Source organism: Netta rufina, assembly GCF_964035555.1.
Source record: "Netta rufina genome assembly, chromosome: 3".
In the NCBI taxonomy this organism is placed as follows: domain Eukaryota; kingdom Metazoa; phylum Chordata; class Aves; order Anseriformes; family Anatidae; genus Netta; species Netta rufina.
The window spans coordinates 84,368,619-84,386,520 of NC_140125.1; the positions used below are offsets into that span (position 1 = coordinate 84,368,619).

Below are 17,902 nucleotides of genomic sequence, written 5' to 3' on the forward strand. Positions count from 1 at the left end.
AATTGTCAGTGGAACAGTTGTCTGTAATTTTCAAGGCTGGAACAATATAGCTGAACAGCTTAACAAAACCCAAACAGCACAGGAAGTCCTTCTTATCCATGAAGACTTCTGTGTACTCTCCATTTAATTAGTACATGTTCAAATCCACAGGACCATTTTTTAAACTTCTAGAACTATCTCATGCTATGACCAGTTCCAGTGTAATCAGTCAAGGTGATTAGGAAACCAGATGCTCCTCAGATATTGCAAAATATCAAGTTAGAATTTTTTCCCAGTGGGACCTTTCATCTGATTTTTGAGCTTCTTTTCTACACTGGGTGGAGTCCAGTTGCTTTTTTTTTTTTTTTTAATCTTGAGTATAAATAATAAATTAGGATAAAGGAATGAATCTTTTATTTCAGCTGTCACTTCCCTTTTTCTTTCTCTTTTCATCTGCTATTTACATCCAAAAGCACCTTCTTTAAAATATTCTAAAGCTCAAGCTAATCTTCTTAGTCAAACCAAAAACTTCTATTTCTCCAGTGGGGAGAAGAATGATTCATTTCTCTTCCTTGAACGCAGGTCTTTCATGCTTGTCTTAATGTGTTAAGCTGAGCTCAGTTTGGCCATTCATTCTTTTAGACTTGGTACATACTTTTTAATTATGATTGCTTGTATTAAAATGAAGTGTTATATGTTTATTTTATACACAAATTGCTATTTTTTTTTAACTTCATGTGGATAAAAGTCTACTGATGTTTTCATTCAGTGAAAAGCAAACAAAGTTTTGGACAGAAATGGTAGTTGCTTGTGAGAAATATTGTTTGAAGTAGATGACTCAAATGACTATTTGAAGCATTAAACTGTTCATTTTGAAAGTGCAGCTTCGTTTTGTCTTATGGTGAGACTAAATTGGAAAACACTAGCTGAGGAGTTATTTGTATTTAAATATATCCTTGAACTTTTTCATAAAAAAAAATAGGATTATGTTAATAACAGCTATTTTAAATGTTGTTGTTTTTTTTTTTTTTTAAATCACTTCCATACAGTAATGTAAAGTCTCTGAATACTGAATTTCCAGTGTGTCTTTGGGGTAGGTTATTGCTGCTAGCAACTACAGAAATTAGTAATACGATCCCTGCTTGTATTTACTGTTGCATGGTGGCTTGAGTTTTTTATTTATTTGTGCTTCTCCTGCATTTTCCTATCTTTCTCCTGTAACTTTTGTGCAAAAAATGATATTTAATAGCTACCCAATCATAAAAACAGACTGTGTGTGTGTGTGGGGGGGGTGGCGAGTGGAGGGGTCAGGTTTTCAATGTACCTCAGTTCCCGGGAATTACTTCCATCCCTTTTGAAACCAGGAAATAGTCAAGTTCTCCAGGACCACTTGATTATCTGCAATTTCCCAGCCACAATCATTTGGATAAATCAAGACAAGAATCTGATAAGCATCCAAACTCCGAGACACTCAACACAAATAACATGCCTTTTAAGGTTCATCATCACTAACTTTTAGGGAGCAGGGGAATAAGCTTACAGTGATTTTGGACTGTTGGTGTGCTACAGAGACTACAGGACTGAATTGTAATTGTCCTTTTTTCAATTTAAATATATTTTTATGGAAAGTCACACTAAAATTACAGAGCACTTTTCTAAAGGCCTGTTTTAACTGATAATTTATACAGCATAGGAATTAAAGGTTGTATTGTTTTAAGGAAATTGATGGTGGCAAAAAGCTGTAAGTGTGCATACACTGCCATCTTCTGGTTTAGTTAGTGGCCTGCAACGATCATTTCTTCATCTGTATTGAGCATATGGTGAACATATTCTCCGTTAAAATAATTTATCATTTGATGTTTGTTTTTTTTTTTTCAATAGGAATGTGATCAAGTTCACATAGATGATGTTTCTTCTGATGATAATGGACAAGACCTAAGGTAAGATAGAGCATTTACTTTTTCTTTTTTATTTTTTTTTCTTTAAAGATTAAATACATTAAGCATTTACAGGAGTACATTGTATTTATTTTTACTGTATTTTGGGTGTTTGCAGTACCTACAGTTTTGCAACTGATGGCTTCCATGCAGCTGCAAGTAGTGCAAACCTTTGTCTGCCAACAGGTGTAAGAGGAGGGGTTGACTGGATGAGGAAGCTGGCTTTCCGTTACAGAAGAGTAAAAGAGTTGTATAATACTTACAAGAACAACATAGGAGGTGAGTTTAATTGTCACAAACAATTTAGAATGCTGGTCGGGTTCAACTTCATGGCAATGAACTTTTGCCAAATGAAAGTGCCTTGCAAACCACAGAGTGAATAGAAAATTACTTGACTGGATCTTGAGCTATTGAAAGTCCCTGACTGTACGGACAGATCCAACATTGTGCTGTTGTGCAGGAGAACCAGAGATGGATAAGCAAGGCAGGCTTCCATTTTATTTGCACAGAGGTCCCTTTTCTCCTTCAGATCTAGATTAGTTGTACCTACATCCTCCTAACTTACTTTTGGTAAAGAGACACTTATTTTACATCGAACAAGTTGTTACTCTAGGAAAGAGGTTGTGTAATTTCCACAGTACAAACTACTTCTGAATGGCCTTCTTTTACATCCTACAATTTCTTGAACCAGTTGGTAACAACATACTTGCTGCTTAATTCTCTGTTCTGCACCTGCTAGTCTGTTTTCTCTAGTGGATGCAAAAAAACCTCTAACATTGCCATACCACTAGTCCCTTTTGTTAACTCTATAGCATATACAGTTAATTTTGTTTACAAGAAATCCAATTTCTTTTGGGACAGGAACTCTTCTCTTACTAGTTTCATTCATGTACTCACTCATGTCAGTGCCAGCAAGCCTTTAAGAAATCGTAGCAGCCTAGTGGCAAGAATCTGTCCTAGAGAGTCCTGTGCGACTTGCAGAGGCCTCTTCTGAGGAAGGAAAGAAGGAAATAGGTCTACCTCAAGAAGTCCTAATCAATAGGACTACCTCAAGAAGAGACTGAGAGAATAGGGAATATTTCTAAAGCCACAGTTGAGTATGAAACAAGGCCAATCCAACCAGGAAGCAATCGAAGTGAACACTCTCCCATTCTACGACATAGACTTTTTCAACTCAGATGAAATTTATTTCAGAGCAACCTGAAACTCAAGGGAAATCTCCCCTTCAGCAAAACTAGCTTGGTGTTCTTTTACTATTGCTTGCCCTTTCTCAGAAATGGGTAGCAGTCTATTAACATGGACAGTGAATTAGTCGTTAGCTTAATGATTTTCTAAATTACCTAAATCTGGCATATGTATATTTTATGTTTAGTAGTTCAGAGTCTTTGAATGCCACAGGATAAAGCAACAGGAGCAAAGGGTAGTAATAGTTGGACGGCTTTTAATTGTTCTGCCTTGCCCTTCATTTATGTCATGAATGGAGTTTTTATATATTAAGAATACTTGAATCATTAATATACATAGGTTTACTAAGTTTTTCTTATAGGATCTCCTAATGCATCCAAGATTGCAAAAATCCAAGATTGGTTTGAAAAATATGTACTTTTTGGAAGTACACTTTGAACATAGTCATGTATACTGAATATATGAAAAATAATAGGATGATGTTTTTTCATATTGTGGTGAAATGTAAAATTGAAACAAATAGCAAAAATATATACATTCCAACTAATACAGAATTTAATTTTATTTATTTTCTTGCTTTTTTACATAAAAGGACTCCTGGGACCTGCTAAAAGAGATGCATGGTTGCAATTAAGAGCAGAGATTGAAGCTCTGACAGACTCCTGGCTAACAAATGCACTTAAATCATTATCAATTATCAGCACAAGGTATGTATTGAGTCTACTATTAAAAAAATATATATATATATTTTTTTAGCTTTGGATATGCAATGTCTATTTCTGACATTTTAGGTTACAATGCACTAGTACTTTCAAAGAACAGTATAGGTCTAACATGACTTTTGAACAGGACATAGGAAAGATTCTACGGAAATTGATTTCATTTTCTGTGACTCCAGCATTTACTAGTATGAAAAGTCTTTCAAAATGTGGTATATGCTCCTGTGTACATTGAAAGAGTATTTTAGAATTGTGAGCCAGCCTTTATTATCTTGCAGGCAACATCCTCTGAACTCCAGGTTTCTGTTCTGGGCTTCAATGTTCGTGCCTATTCACAGTGGTACCTAAATACTATATAAATCCCAGAACACAAAATCATTTTCTTTCAGTTGTTCCAAATTAATCAGTATGATTAAGCATATATAAAAGTTTTCAGAAGAATGAATATCTTTGTTTGATGCTACAACTGAGATAAAATTCTGGGTTCCCAGTCATGAGACATAAAATCAATTGTTCTTCTGAAGTAATAAAGCTGTGAGCAATGCTGCTGATTACTCATTTAATATGTATTTCAATATTAATATGTATTTCATTAGAAATTCCCCCCCCCCCCCCTTAAAAATGGTTTAAAACTATAATGTAAGAGCAATGTTAAGCCATCTTGCCTTCTGAATAAGTCTGGGAAAAAGCAATCAGCATTAAATTAAAAGAGCAAACATGAAAAGATGCTGAAAATGACTTTAAATGTAATTACTTTTGCAATAAGCTTCTCAGCCATTCTTTATTTTTTTTAACAGTCTTAAGCACCTCAAGAAAAAAAAAAAAAGTTAAACAATTTTTTTTTAACAAAAAAATGTTAAATTAAAATTGTGTACACTACCATATGTAGCTCTGCATTTCTTTCCAAATTGCTAATCTTCAGAAAAACACTGTATAGTAATGATCAGTTGAGCTTTCGAAGATGAATTTCATGAAGAGTTATCACTTGATCGGTTAAATAATAGTCTTTTATCTTGTCTCAAAGAATTGTACAGTTATAAATCTTCAGAAGATATACCCATGAGGCAGCTAAACATTACCTACATGTTACTGACAGGAAGCTGAGATACATTAACACAGAAATAGCACCCTGTGGTCTTGCTTGGAGCTTTTGGAAGGACCAGGATCAAAAGTTACAACTAGTGGCTCTCAGCTCCATGTTCACATCACAGTCGTACTGTTGTTGTGTCTGCAATGGCCTGGCCTTCAGTTTTCTGTTGTGTAAAAGCTAACTCAGCTTCTCCATTCAACTTTTCAACCACTCCATTCAATGTTATCTTCTCTCCCTTTTCTCAGAAATACTCTTATTCTTGAAACACGAAGAAAGTGATGTCAGTGTGCAGAAATGTATACTGGCCATTTATTTTCCCTCAAGACAGGAGTAACAAATGGTATTTCTTCTTTCTCCTAACACTTCAGTTTGGCTGGTAGCTAGTGCCAAGTAATCACCAGCAGGAAAATGATGCTTTGAAGTCATTGGGACGTCTATTCTCAGAGGCAGTTAGTGATCTTATACGTCTATTTCAATAGACTCATCTTCAAGGACCTGGTTTTCATAAATCAGCATGGAATACTTCCTGCAAATCATGCCAGCATAAGTCTTAAAGGATTTTGCCAAAATGTTTATGTATATTTTTCTGGAAGTGATGCTGCTGAATAGCAAAACCCTGTGAGTGAAAGTAAATGTAGAGGAATCTTGAAAATATGCTCTACAGCTGGTTCACCTCATCAGCATTTGGGTAATGATTTTAAACTATTCAAATTTAAATTATTTCTCTCTTTTTAGGAGTAACTGTGTAAATGTGTTGGTAACAACAACCCAGCTTATCCCAGCACTTGCAAAAGTCTTGTTATACAGCTTAGGAGGAGCTTTTCCTATTGAAAATATTTACAGTGCAACCAAAATAGGTAAGAAAATTATTCTTTTATCTATTCTGACTACACTGCATTATCAATAATTCTTTGTCTGTATTGAATGGATTCAAAACAACTTACTCTTACATTGTTATTTAAAACATGCATGTTTAGAGTTGTTTATGTCAGTAATAATCCAAATTCAGCTTCCTTTCGGTTATTCCCAAAGGCATAAAGTTTCCAATACTGAATAAAAGCCTCAGAAACTCCTAATTCAGGTACAGAGAATATAAAACGTGCAGAAAAGAATTAAGAAAATTGTTTTGTTGTTTCAAATCTAAACACAAGGGGGTTTTGTTTGTTTGCTTGTTTGTTTGTTTGTTTTAAATAGTCTCTGCTCTGACCCTCGACTCTACTTAAGCTAGAACACAGCTTCACAAGCTTACCTGCAATCATAGTATATCACTGAGGGTAATGAAAACTGGTACCAAAAGAAGCTGGGCTGATGGATGCCACAAGGGCATGTCCTCATCCTATTGCTAGCATACAACAGAACAGGCTTGTGTACAGTTTGGAAATTCATGGCATTTGGAAATCAGATCCCAAATTGTCTTGCAGCATAAGAAAAGTTACCATTCTTGTGAGATATGACACAGCCTACAATGACGGATAATTTTTAAGGTTTTGTGATTTACGATTTATTAATGTAAGAATGCTTAATTTCAATACCTGTGATATCTTGTCTAACAAGGAGATTGACACTTCATTTACAAAAGTATTACAATTCATCTCCTTAATGATTTTCACAAGTGAAAAAGCTTGTGAAAAGAAGTTAAAAACTAAAAATATAAAATATATTCTAGCAGTGTCAGGAAAATCAATTATCTCCATTACCTGTTAATTAGCTTTAGCTCATCCCTTGACACAGAAATGCCTCGAATCCTTTAAAAAAAGTCAAGGCACAAAGTAGCCTCAAAACAACATAACATTGAACAGCCTCTGGAATTAATGTCATTTGTCATACAGCCTGTATATGTTGGCTTCAGTTATTGAGATTGCACTCAGGTCAAAGGAAGGAGCATTATGAAATCGCACCAACATTGTGCCAAAGGGGGTAGAGAGTGAAGTCTTTGGAGGCTCTGTGGAAGGAGTCCTGCACCATGATTTCCTTCCTAACAGCAGTGTGGCTAGAGTTACATCCACATCAGGAACACGCATAGTCTTTTGAATACAAGATCTACTTTTCATCTCAGTGAACTCTGCACTATGCTGAGCACAGGAAAAAAACTGTAGTTTTTGCTTGCACATAATGAAATCTCATCCTCGTTCAACAGTTAATATGTGCAACAGTTTTTGTAATCATAACCCTCTTCCAGCTGAAAAAAAAAAAAAAAAAGGCAAGAGAAGAGCACTATGAATCATAGATCTAGAACTAAGGAGCTTGTGAGAAGAAACTGAAAAGCCTGGGTATGTGAAGGGGTTTAGGGTATGTGAAGAGGACATACTAACAAAGCAGGTATGAAACTATTGCAAAGAGGAAAGAAAGAATCTTTCTCCACTCTGATGGGAGGTATGACAATAAGTGATGATTTAATTGCATGTGTAGGTTGCAAATCAAAGAGAAATTTCCTAATGGAAAAGTTAATTAAATATGGAGATTGTTTGTGGAAACAGTGAAATTATCATATCTGAACAGTTTAATTATCAATAGCATAAGCATTTAGTGATAAAACTGAAGCTTAGGAAGATGGGTAGATGACTTTGCAGTTTGTTGTTACTGGGATAGCCTGCTTGTTTTCACTATCCTCTAAAGAGCCAGATACTTCATGGAATTTCTCCCAGGAACCTGTTGTCTTATTTTATTTTCTGTGTTCATTGTTCTCCAAACACATTTTCCATTGTTCCATGGTGCATTTTTGCAGATACGTTAAAATTAAAATTGTAGCTGTCCTTGAAATATTATTACTACAATAATAGGGAAATATTTAAATTCATTTATTCTTTCACTAACCTATTCATTTTCACAATGCTTCTAATTTCTTCATCTTACTTAGTGGCTTTCCTGTAACTCTTAATAGATTTAGGTTTATCTGAATCAGCTTAGAATCACTAAGGGAACTAATTCCTTCTCAGCAGTCTCAGCTCTAAGTCCCAAGGCTGGAAACTATAAAAAAGTAGTAGTAGTAGCAATGTCTTACCACTACAATAATCCTTTGTAGAGTGTCATGATAACTTGCTTGATAACTTGAACAAGTAGTGCATTGTTTTTCAGGCAAAGAGAGCTGTTTTGAGCGTATAGTGTCCAGATTTGGCACTAACATAACTTATGTTGTGATTGGAGATGGCCGAGATGAGGAGCATGCAGCTAATCAGGTAACTTCACTCTGAACTCTTATCTCATTTATCTTCCAGGAAAAGAAAGTTGCTTTGAACGAATAATGCAAAGGTTTGGCAGAAAAGTAGTGTATGTTGTAATTGGGGATGGTGTAGAAGAAGAACAGGCAGCAAAAAAGGTAACCTGTCTCCTGAAATGTTGGTGTGATACATAGCTACTAATGCAAGCCTTTCTGTTTGCATTTCTGTCAGTGTTGCACAATGGCAGAATGACAAATAATTTCAGTCTACAGGTGCAAGGCAACAAGAGCATGATGAGATCAGCACTTATAGTAAAATGAACCATTTGGATTCTAGCATTTGCTTCATTTCAGTTTGGAATGAAAAAAATGCAAAATTATTTAAAAACAGACCCCCCCCAAAAAATGATTGGGTCAAAAATGTCTGACTATTTCAAGCAAATTACAGATAAAAAGAAGACAGCAGGGGTTTGACATGAAGGTTGGGTGCTTATTTTCACTGTTTTAAAGCAGTGAAAACAGAGTGGTTTCAAGAGAAATGTTACAGAGAATGTGGAAAACCATTAAAAGGATTGTGAAGATTTTTTGTTAACATTAACAAAAGTATGTAGGTAGCTGGAGAAAATATGACGAATTAATAGTTTTTAGAAGCAAACATTAATAGTTTGCTTCATTTGCATCAAGAAAGACACATCTGTAAATGGAAAAAGAAAACAGCATACTGATTGTGCACCAAATCTGTATTTCTAAAAATTATAAAAAAAAAAATTAAATCTGGAAGGATTGTTTCCTCATCTTACAAGCAAAAGTCTAATCTTCACCAGATAAGTTTTCATGTTCAAAAAGATGAAAATGGTAATAATTTGAACTGTATTTCATAGTATGGGCCCTGAAAATGTTCAGAAAAGTGAAAATTTTTGCCTCAGGACATCTGCACAGGGCAGTTTACATAAATATCTTTGTCCTAGCAGCAGTAAAATTAAGCGTATTTTTAGTAGTAAGTTTTTACAATGTAATTAGAATTAAAAGAAAATGAAAATATTTGAAATGCTCATTCCAAATGGTTCCTTGATATAGGTACAGTACTGGTGATGGGTCTTTCATAGTTTGTGCTAAACTAAGGTGGTTGGATTGTGTACTTTCCAGTTTGGCATGCTTTTTTCTTAATGTTGGCTGTATTGCATGAATAGATACAGAATTCAGAGGGACGGATGCCCATTACAAATAGATCTGAACAGAACTTGAACTGAACAGAACTGAACAGAACTTGAAAGTATAATTCTTATTGTAGCCTGAAAAATTGCTGAAAGAATAGTGCATATACCTGCACTATACACTGATGCTTTTTGTAACACACTATCTTCTTTTAGAAACTGAAATATGCTATTCCCCCCCCCCCCCTTTTTTTTTTCTCCTATAAGGATAAAACTGTAACTTAACTCTGTTTTAAAGTGTTGTGTGTGAACCCTCATTTAATGAAAGTCCTATAACTTCATCAGATGAGCTTGCAAAGTATAACAAGTGGAGCAGAAACCGTTAATGCTCCTTTGTATGGGTTTCCATGATAAAAATATAGCAAATAGCCCTTCATAAATAATGGGCTCTTTCCAAAGACACTATTAAGAAAGACTGTCTAATTATTTTACTTCCAGTTGAACTATTAACATCAGATCTATTTTGGCCTGATTTTTGTCAGTACCTTACTAGCAAAAATCAATCCTAAAACACAGTGGTGTAAAATCCATGGTGGTAATCTGACTAGACTTGTTATCAGACACCACCCTCTGTCATAGCATTCATTGTTCCTGACCTTTTTCCCCCCTCTGATAAACACAGCACAACATGCCTTTCTGGAGGATATCCAGTCATTCGGACCTCTTGGCTCTCCATCAAGCACTGGAACTAGAGTATTTGTAACTGTGTTCTAAAGTTGGCGATCCTTTTTATATATATATATATTTCAAGTACACTGAAATTTTATGTGTGATTCAGTGCCTCTGGCTTTACACATATGAATTGTCTTAAGAAGGGAAGAAATATTTGGAATTAAAAATTCCAAATTGAAGAATTCAGATTGCTGAATGGAGTTAAAACATTAGTGCTACGTAAGGAAGCTCTATGGTCTTATATATGCAACGTTTTTAAATGAATTAAAACTGTGGAGGTTGCTGGTACACACCAAATGAGCCCTGACAGGAGTGAACAAAGGACTCAAACTGGCAAAGCACCAACACGCGTTTTCCAACCGACAAGGTGGTGTTCAACAACATTCCTCAAAATGGGATATATTCTCAGCACTGAGGTTTGAACCAGACTTTAGCCTACCTAACCCAGAAAATCTGAATTGGAATGCACTCAGACTGTATAATAACAATCCTGTCTAGACCTGTAATTTGTGTAAATTATTGATGAAAATAATTTACTGTGACTTTATTAGCAGCTGATTTTGGAAGTGGATGCAATTTTTCTTTCTTTTTTGGGGGGACAGGGGAGGGAGAGGGTTATATAATATTGTCTCTTTTATAAGTTTGGCAAACAGAATGTGCATAATGATGTGTTGTGCCTTAAAGAAAAGACTGTGTTTGTGTGTTATAATGTAATTTTGGTTAAAAACTATGTAGATAAACAAAAAAAACAAAACAACAAAAAAAAAGATTTTGTGATAATTTTTGACATGACCAAATTTGAAATTCAAAGAAATCAAAGAGCAGGGCTGCACCAAAGCATTTAAGTATTTGTTGCAGTAAGAAAAAAAAAAAAAATAAAGGAAAGTTTGTGTTTTTATTTGGATTCTCAGTAATTCCATTGATTGTTTGAGGAAAGTTAAGAGTATGTTGGGAGGTTGATATTGGGGACCGCTACCTTGAAAGCTAAAAAAAAAAAAAAAGTGTTTAACACCTTCAGCATCAGTTCTTGAGTCTCTGATGAGAGCGCTAAGAGCCATATTCGTGAATTACTTAGTCTGCTGAAAGCCATACAGTGAGTACATCTGCTGTGTATGAAAGAACAAATTCCCACCCAGCAGAAAAAGGTACCTAGAGATCACTGGTGGCATTACCAGAGGGTGAAAATGCGGTATTAAGCACAGATAAGGGATAAAACACGAGTTCTTTAGAAAGAAAAAAAAATCCCAAAGAATCTCTTACCAGTCAGATGCATAAATTATTCTACATTTAGTATATTCAGGATCAACACAGGCTGCTGGAATTGCTGGCATTATGACATTGACCCTTTCAGGAGCACAGTCTAGCTTGGTAAATATAACAGCATTTTGGTGGCTTTTCCATTGTGTTCCACGTAAATTTGTCTTCTGTCTTGGGTCAACATGATTTTCTTCACCTATTTTTGACTACACAAGAGTAATTCTGTGATTCTGTGATTACACAGAAGCAACCCTAAGAGTCTTTGAATCCAGAAATTTCAATAGCATGTCAGATATATGAACAGCAGATAAGGAAGGGATTTTTAATGAAGAAATATTGAAAAATATATTACCTTAATTTTATTCATTTCTATTAATAATTATGGTCCACATGGTGATAATTACCTTGCAAGTTTTGAACATGCTGCCTTTCAGCTTTGGAAAATGAGCAAGCTCTGTATTTGACACAAGGTCCCTAGCATCCTACATGCAGCTTGAGCACTCTGAAGAAACTACAAGTGGTTCATCTCTCATTGCAGAAGAAGGAAACTGATTTTTGGTGTATATCACTGTACATCTAGATGCCTAAGGTTTCCTGTGCTATGAGTGTGCAAGAGATGTTAAATGCAAACTCCAGAATGCTTACACAAACACAGTAGTCAGCACTGAGATGTTCTTCCATCTATGTGCTGTGAAGCACGTGCTGTGAAGCCAGCATATGTCTAGTCATCAGGTATTAAACAAATTTCATCTTTGTTGATTGCATGAAACTTATTTGATAGGAGAAAGCCTAAAGCCATTAGAAGGCCAATGCAAAACTCCTTTATAATTTCATAAAAATGGAATTCTTTGCTGCTTTGGAATTTGATATACAAGTCACCAGACAATGAACTAATGATTTGTTATCACTGGAAAGTATGAAACCATCAGATGAGACTAGCGACATATAAAATCATTATACACTAGCTACTTGGGTGATAGATTTGTGTGTCCAACAAGTAAAAATGACAAATACCTTCTTTAAATATATAGTATTTGCCTATTCAAATTTGGCCTAAAAGTACATTTTCATAAAACCTGTGGTACCAGCTTTTCATAGTCTTTCAGGTGAGGAAAAAATGGGTTTCTACTGGAATAGGAAAAATTTTCAACAAAAAGCCCCGCTCAAGTTCCAGCATCAGAACATTGCATGAGAATCTCTGCATAAAAGTTTTTGTTTTAAAAAATAAAATAAAAAGTAATAATTGGTATGGTGAAGTAGCTTATATTTATTTTCCTTTTTCTTTTCTTTTTTTTTTTTTTTTTTACAAGTGATAGTGTTATTTAAATGCATGAAGCAATTTTATTTCTTAAGTTTTGTTTTGTTTTGTTTCAGTTTTTCAGTGTTCTTTTCCAAATCAGAAGTAAAAACAAACAATAACCAGCAACAATTATTAGTTCTTATAAAAGGTTTGCAGTAGAGTTATGTTTAACTCTCCATGGCAGGTACGGCTCAACTAATATACCGGACTTTCAGAGAGGAGATAGAGGCAAAAGGAGGGAAATTTTTCAGAACAAGACAAAGTTCTGATTTTAATTTGGATTCTGTGTCTTAATGTAGGAGAAGTATAAAGATTAAAAATCCACAAAAATGCACCAAAAAAAAATCAAAGATTTATCTCAAAAAACCTTCATAATCTTAAAATTCTAAAGCAAAATTTCAGAATACAAATACTCTCTTCCTATGCAAAATTTGTTATATATATCTTTGAATGAAACTATGTTTTGTAAGACTGCCTTGTAGAAAGAACTTACTCTGATAATAATAATATACTGCATGAACTATACAGAGGAGAAAATAACCAAGGCAGAGTTGTAGTCATGTGAGACTGTTTCAGATGGGCCTGAGTAGATTAAACTGAAGGTTGGTCATTTTGACATTGAGTGCATTTTAATTCAACAGCATATTCATTAGAAACTGCCTTCCATTCATCCTCTCCTGAATAACCAAGATTGAGCACAATGTCATGTTTGCAAGTATTTTGTGCAAATGAAGTATAGGATATAATGCCTTTTGCTGATTAGCAGTTTTCAATCAGTACAGAACTTGAATGTTCATTAGGCATTTGAATAGTCAGCTTGCAGAATACAAACACAGTGGGATCGCAGTCACAAAGTATTAACGTAATAGATATATAACTCCATGCAGCTCAGTATATCAGTAAAAGAGGAAGCAAAAGCTAAAAATGATTTTTCTTTTTAGATGCCTATGGAGATAGTGAACAAAGGTATAGGTGGCAGCTAGCTCCCAGAACTGATTTCACTAGAAGCAGCAGTGTTTACATCCACAGTAGATGCAGAGTATATTCCAGTGTAAGCACCAACAATAGAGATGCCAACCCAAAATCCTGTATACAAGCACACATAATATCAGAGCAGGTGAAGTCCCACAGCCAATCAGAACTGCAGAGTTTATGGGAAACATGGACTTGGCACGCAATAGCAAGTCTAGAGTTTAGCTGTGAGGGTGTATCCAGATCCAGGGTTTTGGTTCAAAAGTCATCTCTATGAGAGTGATACCATGCATATGCTTTAAATGAATATGGTATTTAGTATCTCTGAAGAGGAGCTGAAGTGACATGAGCCAAATCCCAGCAAAAGCAGCATTTTTGAGATATAATTGAAGCCAAGGGTCTCTGTCATGTATTAGAAGACTATAGTTTATTAGGGCCTACATAATTTAAGAAAATGTAAATTAAAATTAAAAGCTTGTAAAATTATGTACATCTTTACTATTTCTCAATAAACACACTTGGAAATGTTATTTTCTGCACTATATTATGTTGTAAGATGTTTAGTTTGTGGTTGAAATCCTCAGTACATGATACCTCTTACGGGAACTGAACGTGACTTTGAACTCTTAAGTATGTCCATGATATCTCAGTGATCCATGCAAGGAACAACTCCATGACCTTGTGGTCTGGTAAAGACCGGCTTCTCTGTGTGCTGTTTGCAAGGTGCAGCCTTTGTGGGGAACTGAAGTTTCCTTACCAAGACCAGTAGATGTTTTGTTCCAGATTGCAGCCTGAGAGACAATGTGTTGGTTTTTTTTTGTGATAGCCTGGGGACAAAATACAGTACCAGTGTGAAAGCCTAGACATATAACACATTAATTTAAATTCACTTACCAAGTCACTTACTAGTGCTATGCTAATATCCTTCTTATGGACCACTACTTCCAAAGCATGGGCTGTATGGGAGATGGACTGAGCTACTGAGGAGCAAGTGGGCATTCCAGTCAAAGCTGAGCTTCGTGAAACTTTGTATGTGTCTTTGAGAGTGGTGCTTCATGTCAGGTGCTGGCCTTGGCTTGCAGGATGCAGTGCCGCTGCAGTCTGCTTGCACAGGCTTTAAGGCAGTCACTTCAAAAGCAGGGCTGCAAGATTATCAGCACACATAGATGTGACATTACAGTCTTGGAAACATCGCAAGTGGCAGATCCTCAGTAACCACAGTTCTTCAACCACAAGAGGCAGACCACAAACAGATTTTTTTTTCCCAGGAGTTAGATTAAAGCATTTCTGTTACACAGACAACTGTTTTCTGTGTAAAGATTCCCAAGTGATGACAAAGACACTGTTTTCTCTGATAAACTGTTCCTTTGTTTAATTTTAATGGCTATGCTCTCTCAGTGTCTATTAGTAGACAGGGTAAAAGTTATGTGTTATTTGCAACATTATATAGATGACTGTGGCTATCTGGACATTGCACAATACGGAAAATGCTTATTGACAAATAAAAACCTTATAAAAATGTGCATATTTTCAAGTGAATTAAAAATATGTAATAAATTTCTTCATGTTCACTGGTTACACTGGAATGTAATATGCATCTGTGGGTACGTGGTACCTTTGCCTTCAACTCCAATTTGAGGAACCAAGAGGAAGATACATCAAAAATAGAGTGGACAAAACATTAATAAGACCCATCTACTGAGCAGACTGATACACTGTTAACAGTAAATTTAACATTTTATCTCTCAGATGGGTTTAGATGTAACTCTGGAGAAGAGAAATAAATATTCAGTACCACTTTAGAAGACTGAGTGACTAAAAATTGTGGGAGATTTCAGAACTTTTCCCTTTTAAATATCAGGATTAAAAAAATATATAGATATTTGGGGCTTCAACATTAACAGTTTCTGTCTAGATTATAGCACAGCATTAGCCTCATTTCTCATTGTTCTGAAACTCATTGTTCTTCATGACTGTAAATAGGTCCTGCACATGATAATCTGCAGCACTGAACCAAAGTAAAAATATTATACTGAGAAAAAGTATGGATGGAGAAATAACTTTTACTCATTTGGGTGCAGAAATATTCCTTACAGTGAATAATGTAAGAGGTATCCATTACCTATAGTGAATCTCCAAGGAAAAGTAAGCAGAAATTCAGATTGGAATTATTTGCTATGTGTTCTTTCCATTGTTTGCTGATGCATATTATTGCTAGGGCATGCACATTTACAGATTACTTGTTTGATCCTTTTTCTCTTTTCCAAACAAATAATGGATACTGAAACATTTTGCAAGTGTTTATAAATTTGAGGGATTTTTTTCAGTTGCCAAAAGCCCAGTCAGTAGGAGAAGTGATGACACTCAAAACATCTCAATAGTTTATTTTTGTCTGTTATTTTCTCTACAAGTTTCAAGACTTGATTTTCCAAAGATTGAGGCTCTGGCGTGAAACCACCAATGAAAATGAAGAGGGATTTTTTTATTTGGTTGGGAAGAACACAGAGAAAGCACCAGCAAGTTTCACAGTTTTATTATTATTATTATTAATGTTGGATGAGCAAAGAAAATCCTTTGTCAAACAAAGCACCATTTCTCAAACTTCGCAGATGAGTTAGTCATCAAACATCCATCTAAATTAGAACTTTGCATATGCACTTCAATAAACATGAAGCAAGATTGCAGAGGAGTGTGAAGGACATGGATTTTAAGTGAACTAGGAGTCAGGTTGAGAATAGATTTTAATTAGACTTGCTTTTTCTGCTGTGTTCTCAGTGTCTGGGAAAATGAAGTACAGCAGAGGAGCAGCAAAAGGAAAATGATTCATTCATGTTTTTGAGGTTACTATACAACCTCCCATGCACCAGGAAGCACATACTTTTTCTACTATATATATTAAAAAGAAAAAAAAAGAGAGATATTTGGAAAATATTAGAATTTTTTGACTCATTGAAACCAAAATGTGTGCACATACCAACACTGATGAATGGAACATTTCCAGTCCTGTGTAGAGAAAGAGTGAATCAACAGCATACTGGATCAGACACAGAAAAAGTATGAACCATTACAGGAGCCTGGTGACTGTGGATTTCAGATGGGATATCAAGCCTCTGATGTTTTTCCATCTCCTAATATACTTAAATCTTATCTGGATTAGTATCTTCTTGGTTTCCAGTCTTCTGACTCATAAAGGTTTGGTCCCAATAGTGAACAGGAATGTTTCTGAAAACAAGGGAAAAAAAAATATTTTTTTTTTAAGAAAAAAAAATAAAAGAAAAAGAGAAGAGAAGAGAAGAGAAGAGAAGAGAAGAGAAAAGAAGAGAAGAGAAGAGAAGAGAAGAGAAGAGAAGAGAAGAGAAGAGAAGAGAAGAGAAGAGAAGAGAAGAGAAGAGAAGAGAAGAGAAGAGAAGAGAAGAGAAGAGAAGAGAAGAGAAGAGAAGAGAAGAGAAGAGAAGAGAAGAGAAGAGAAGAGAGAAGGGAAGGTGAAGAAAAGAAAAGGTGAAGAAAGGAAAGGAAAGGAAAGGAAAGGAAAGGAAAGGAAAGGAAAGGAAAGGAAAGGAAAGGAAAGGAAAGGAAAGGAAAGGAAAGGAAAGGAAAGGAAAGGAAAGGAAAGGAAAGGAAAGGAAAGGAAAGGTGAAGAAAAAGGAAAGGAAAGGAAAGGTGAAGAAAAAGGAAGAGAAGAAGAATTCAAAAATAAATAAATAGATAGATAGATAGATAGATAGATAGATAGATAGATAGATAGATAAATCTCTTTTCCCAGCTCTAAAGCCAGAACACCTATTGTGAAGGCTTTTGGAAATAGAAAACCTCCTAGGCAGTATTTAACTACTGAGAAGCTATGGTGAGCTGTTTGGTTGCCTGCAGAGTGTGAACAGGCTCATAAGACATGGGAAGATACCAGCAAGAAAGAGCATTTTGCCTGTGCACTGTGGGGATCTCTCCTGTTTCACAGGAAAGACTTATTTGTGTTCTTTGTGCTCTGTACCCACACCCCACACAGCAGCACTGCTCCTCCGGCTGTCTACAAACTCTAGTCCATGGGTTTTCATCTGTTTGCTGCCTTGTTTCTCTGTTTTCACACCTCTCTGTTACCACATTGCTCATACCATAGCTGCTCTTTGCTGTCGGTGAGTGTGTTAGGATCCCAAATAGCCTTGAAAGTGTAGCAGCTCCTTACAGCTTTCACAGAGAAAAGAAAGAGGCTCCCAGTGGTCTTATGCCACTTGGGCTACCAAGGTGAGACCCCACAGCTCTGATTCCAGGCCTGTTTGGGATACTGGGGCTATAGGAGAGAGGAGCATGCACAGGACTAGCTGTAGGCAGCATCTTAGCCAGACATGCTGCTCTCCCTTTGATAGGCAGGGCTGCCAACACTTCTCTCTGCCACTCTGCTTACATCCAGTACAACTTGTAGGTC

The 17,902-nt window shown here is 35.6% G+C and overlaps 1 protein-coding gene across 10 annotated transcripts in view; it reads left to right on the plus strand.

Annotated features, from left to right (window-relative positions):
- Positions 1 to 14,012, plus strand: part of EYA4 (EYA transcriptional coactivator and phosphatase 4) — a 158,412-nt gene extending 144,400 nt beyond the window's left edge. For all 10 annotated transcript variants that reach the window (XM_084284527.1, XM_084284531.1, XM_084284532.1 and 7 more), the window contains 6 exons: positions 1,861 to 1,919; positions 2,035 to 2,195; positions 3,694 to 3,808; positions 5,646 to 5,767; positions 8,126 to 8,226; positions 9,904 to 14,012. In XM_084284527.1, coding sequence (XP_084140653.1) covers positions 1,861 to 1,919; positions 2,035 to 2,195; positions 3,694 to 3,808; positions 5,646 to 5,767; positions 8,126 to 8,226; positions 9,904 to 9,984 — 639 coding nt within the window. In that variant the 3' untranslated portion in view covers positions 9,985 to 14,012. The remainder of the gene's footprint in view (positions 1 to 1,860; positions 1,920 to 2,034; positions 2,196 to 3,693; positions 3,809 to 5,645; positions 5,768 to 8,125; positions 8,227 to 9,903) is intronic.
- Positions 14,013 to 17,902: the final 3,890 nt, after the last annotated feature.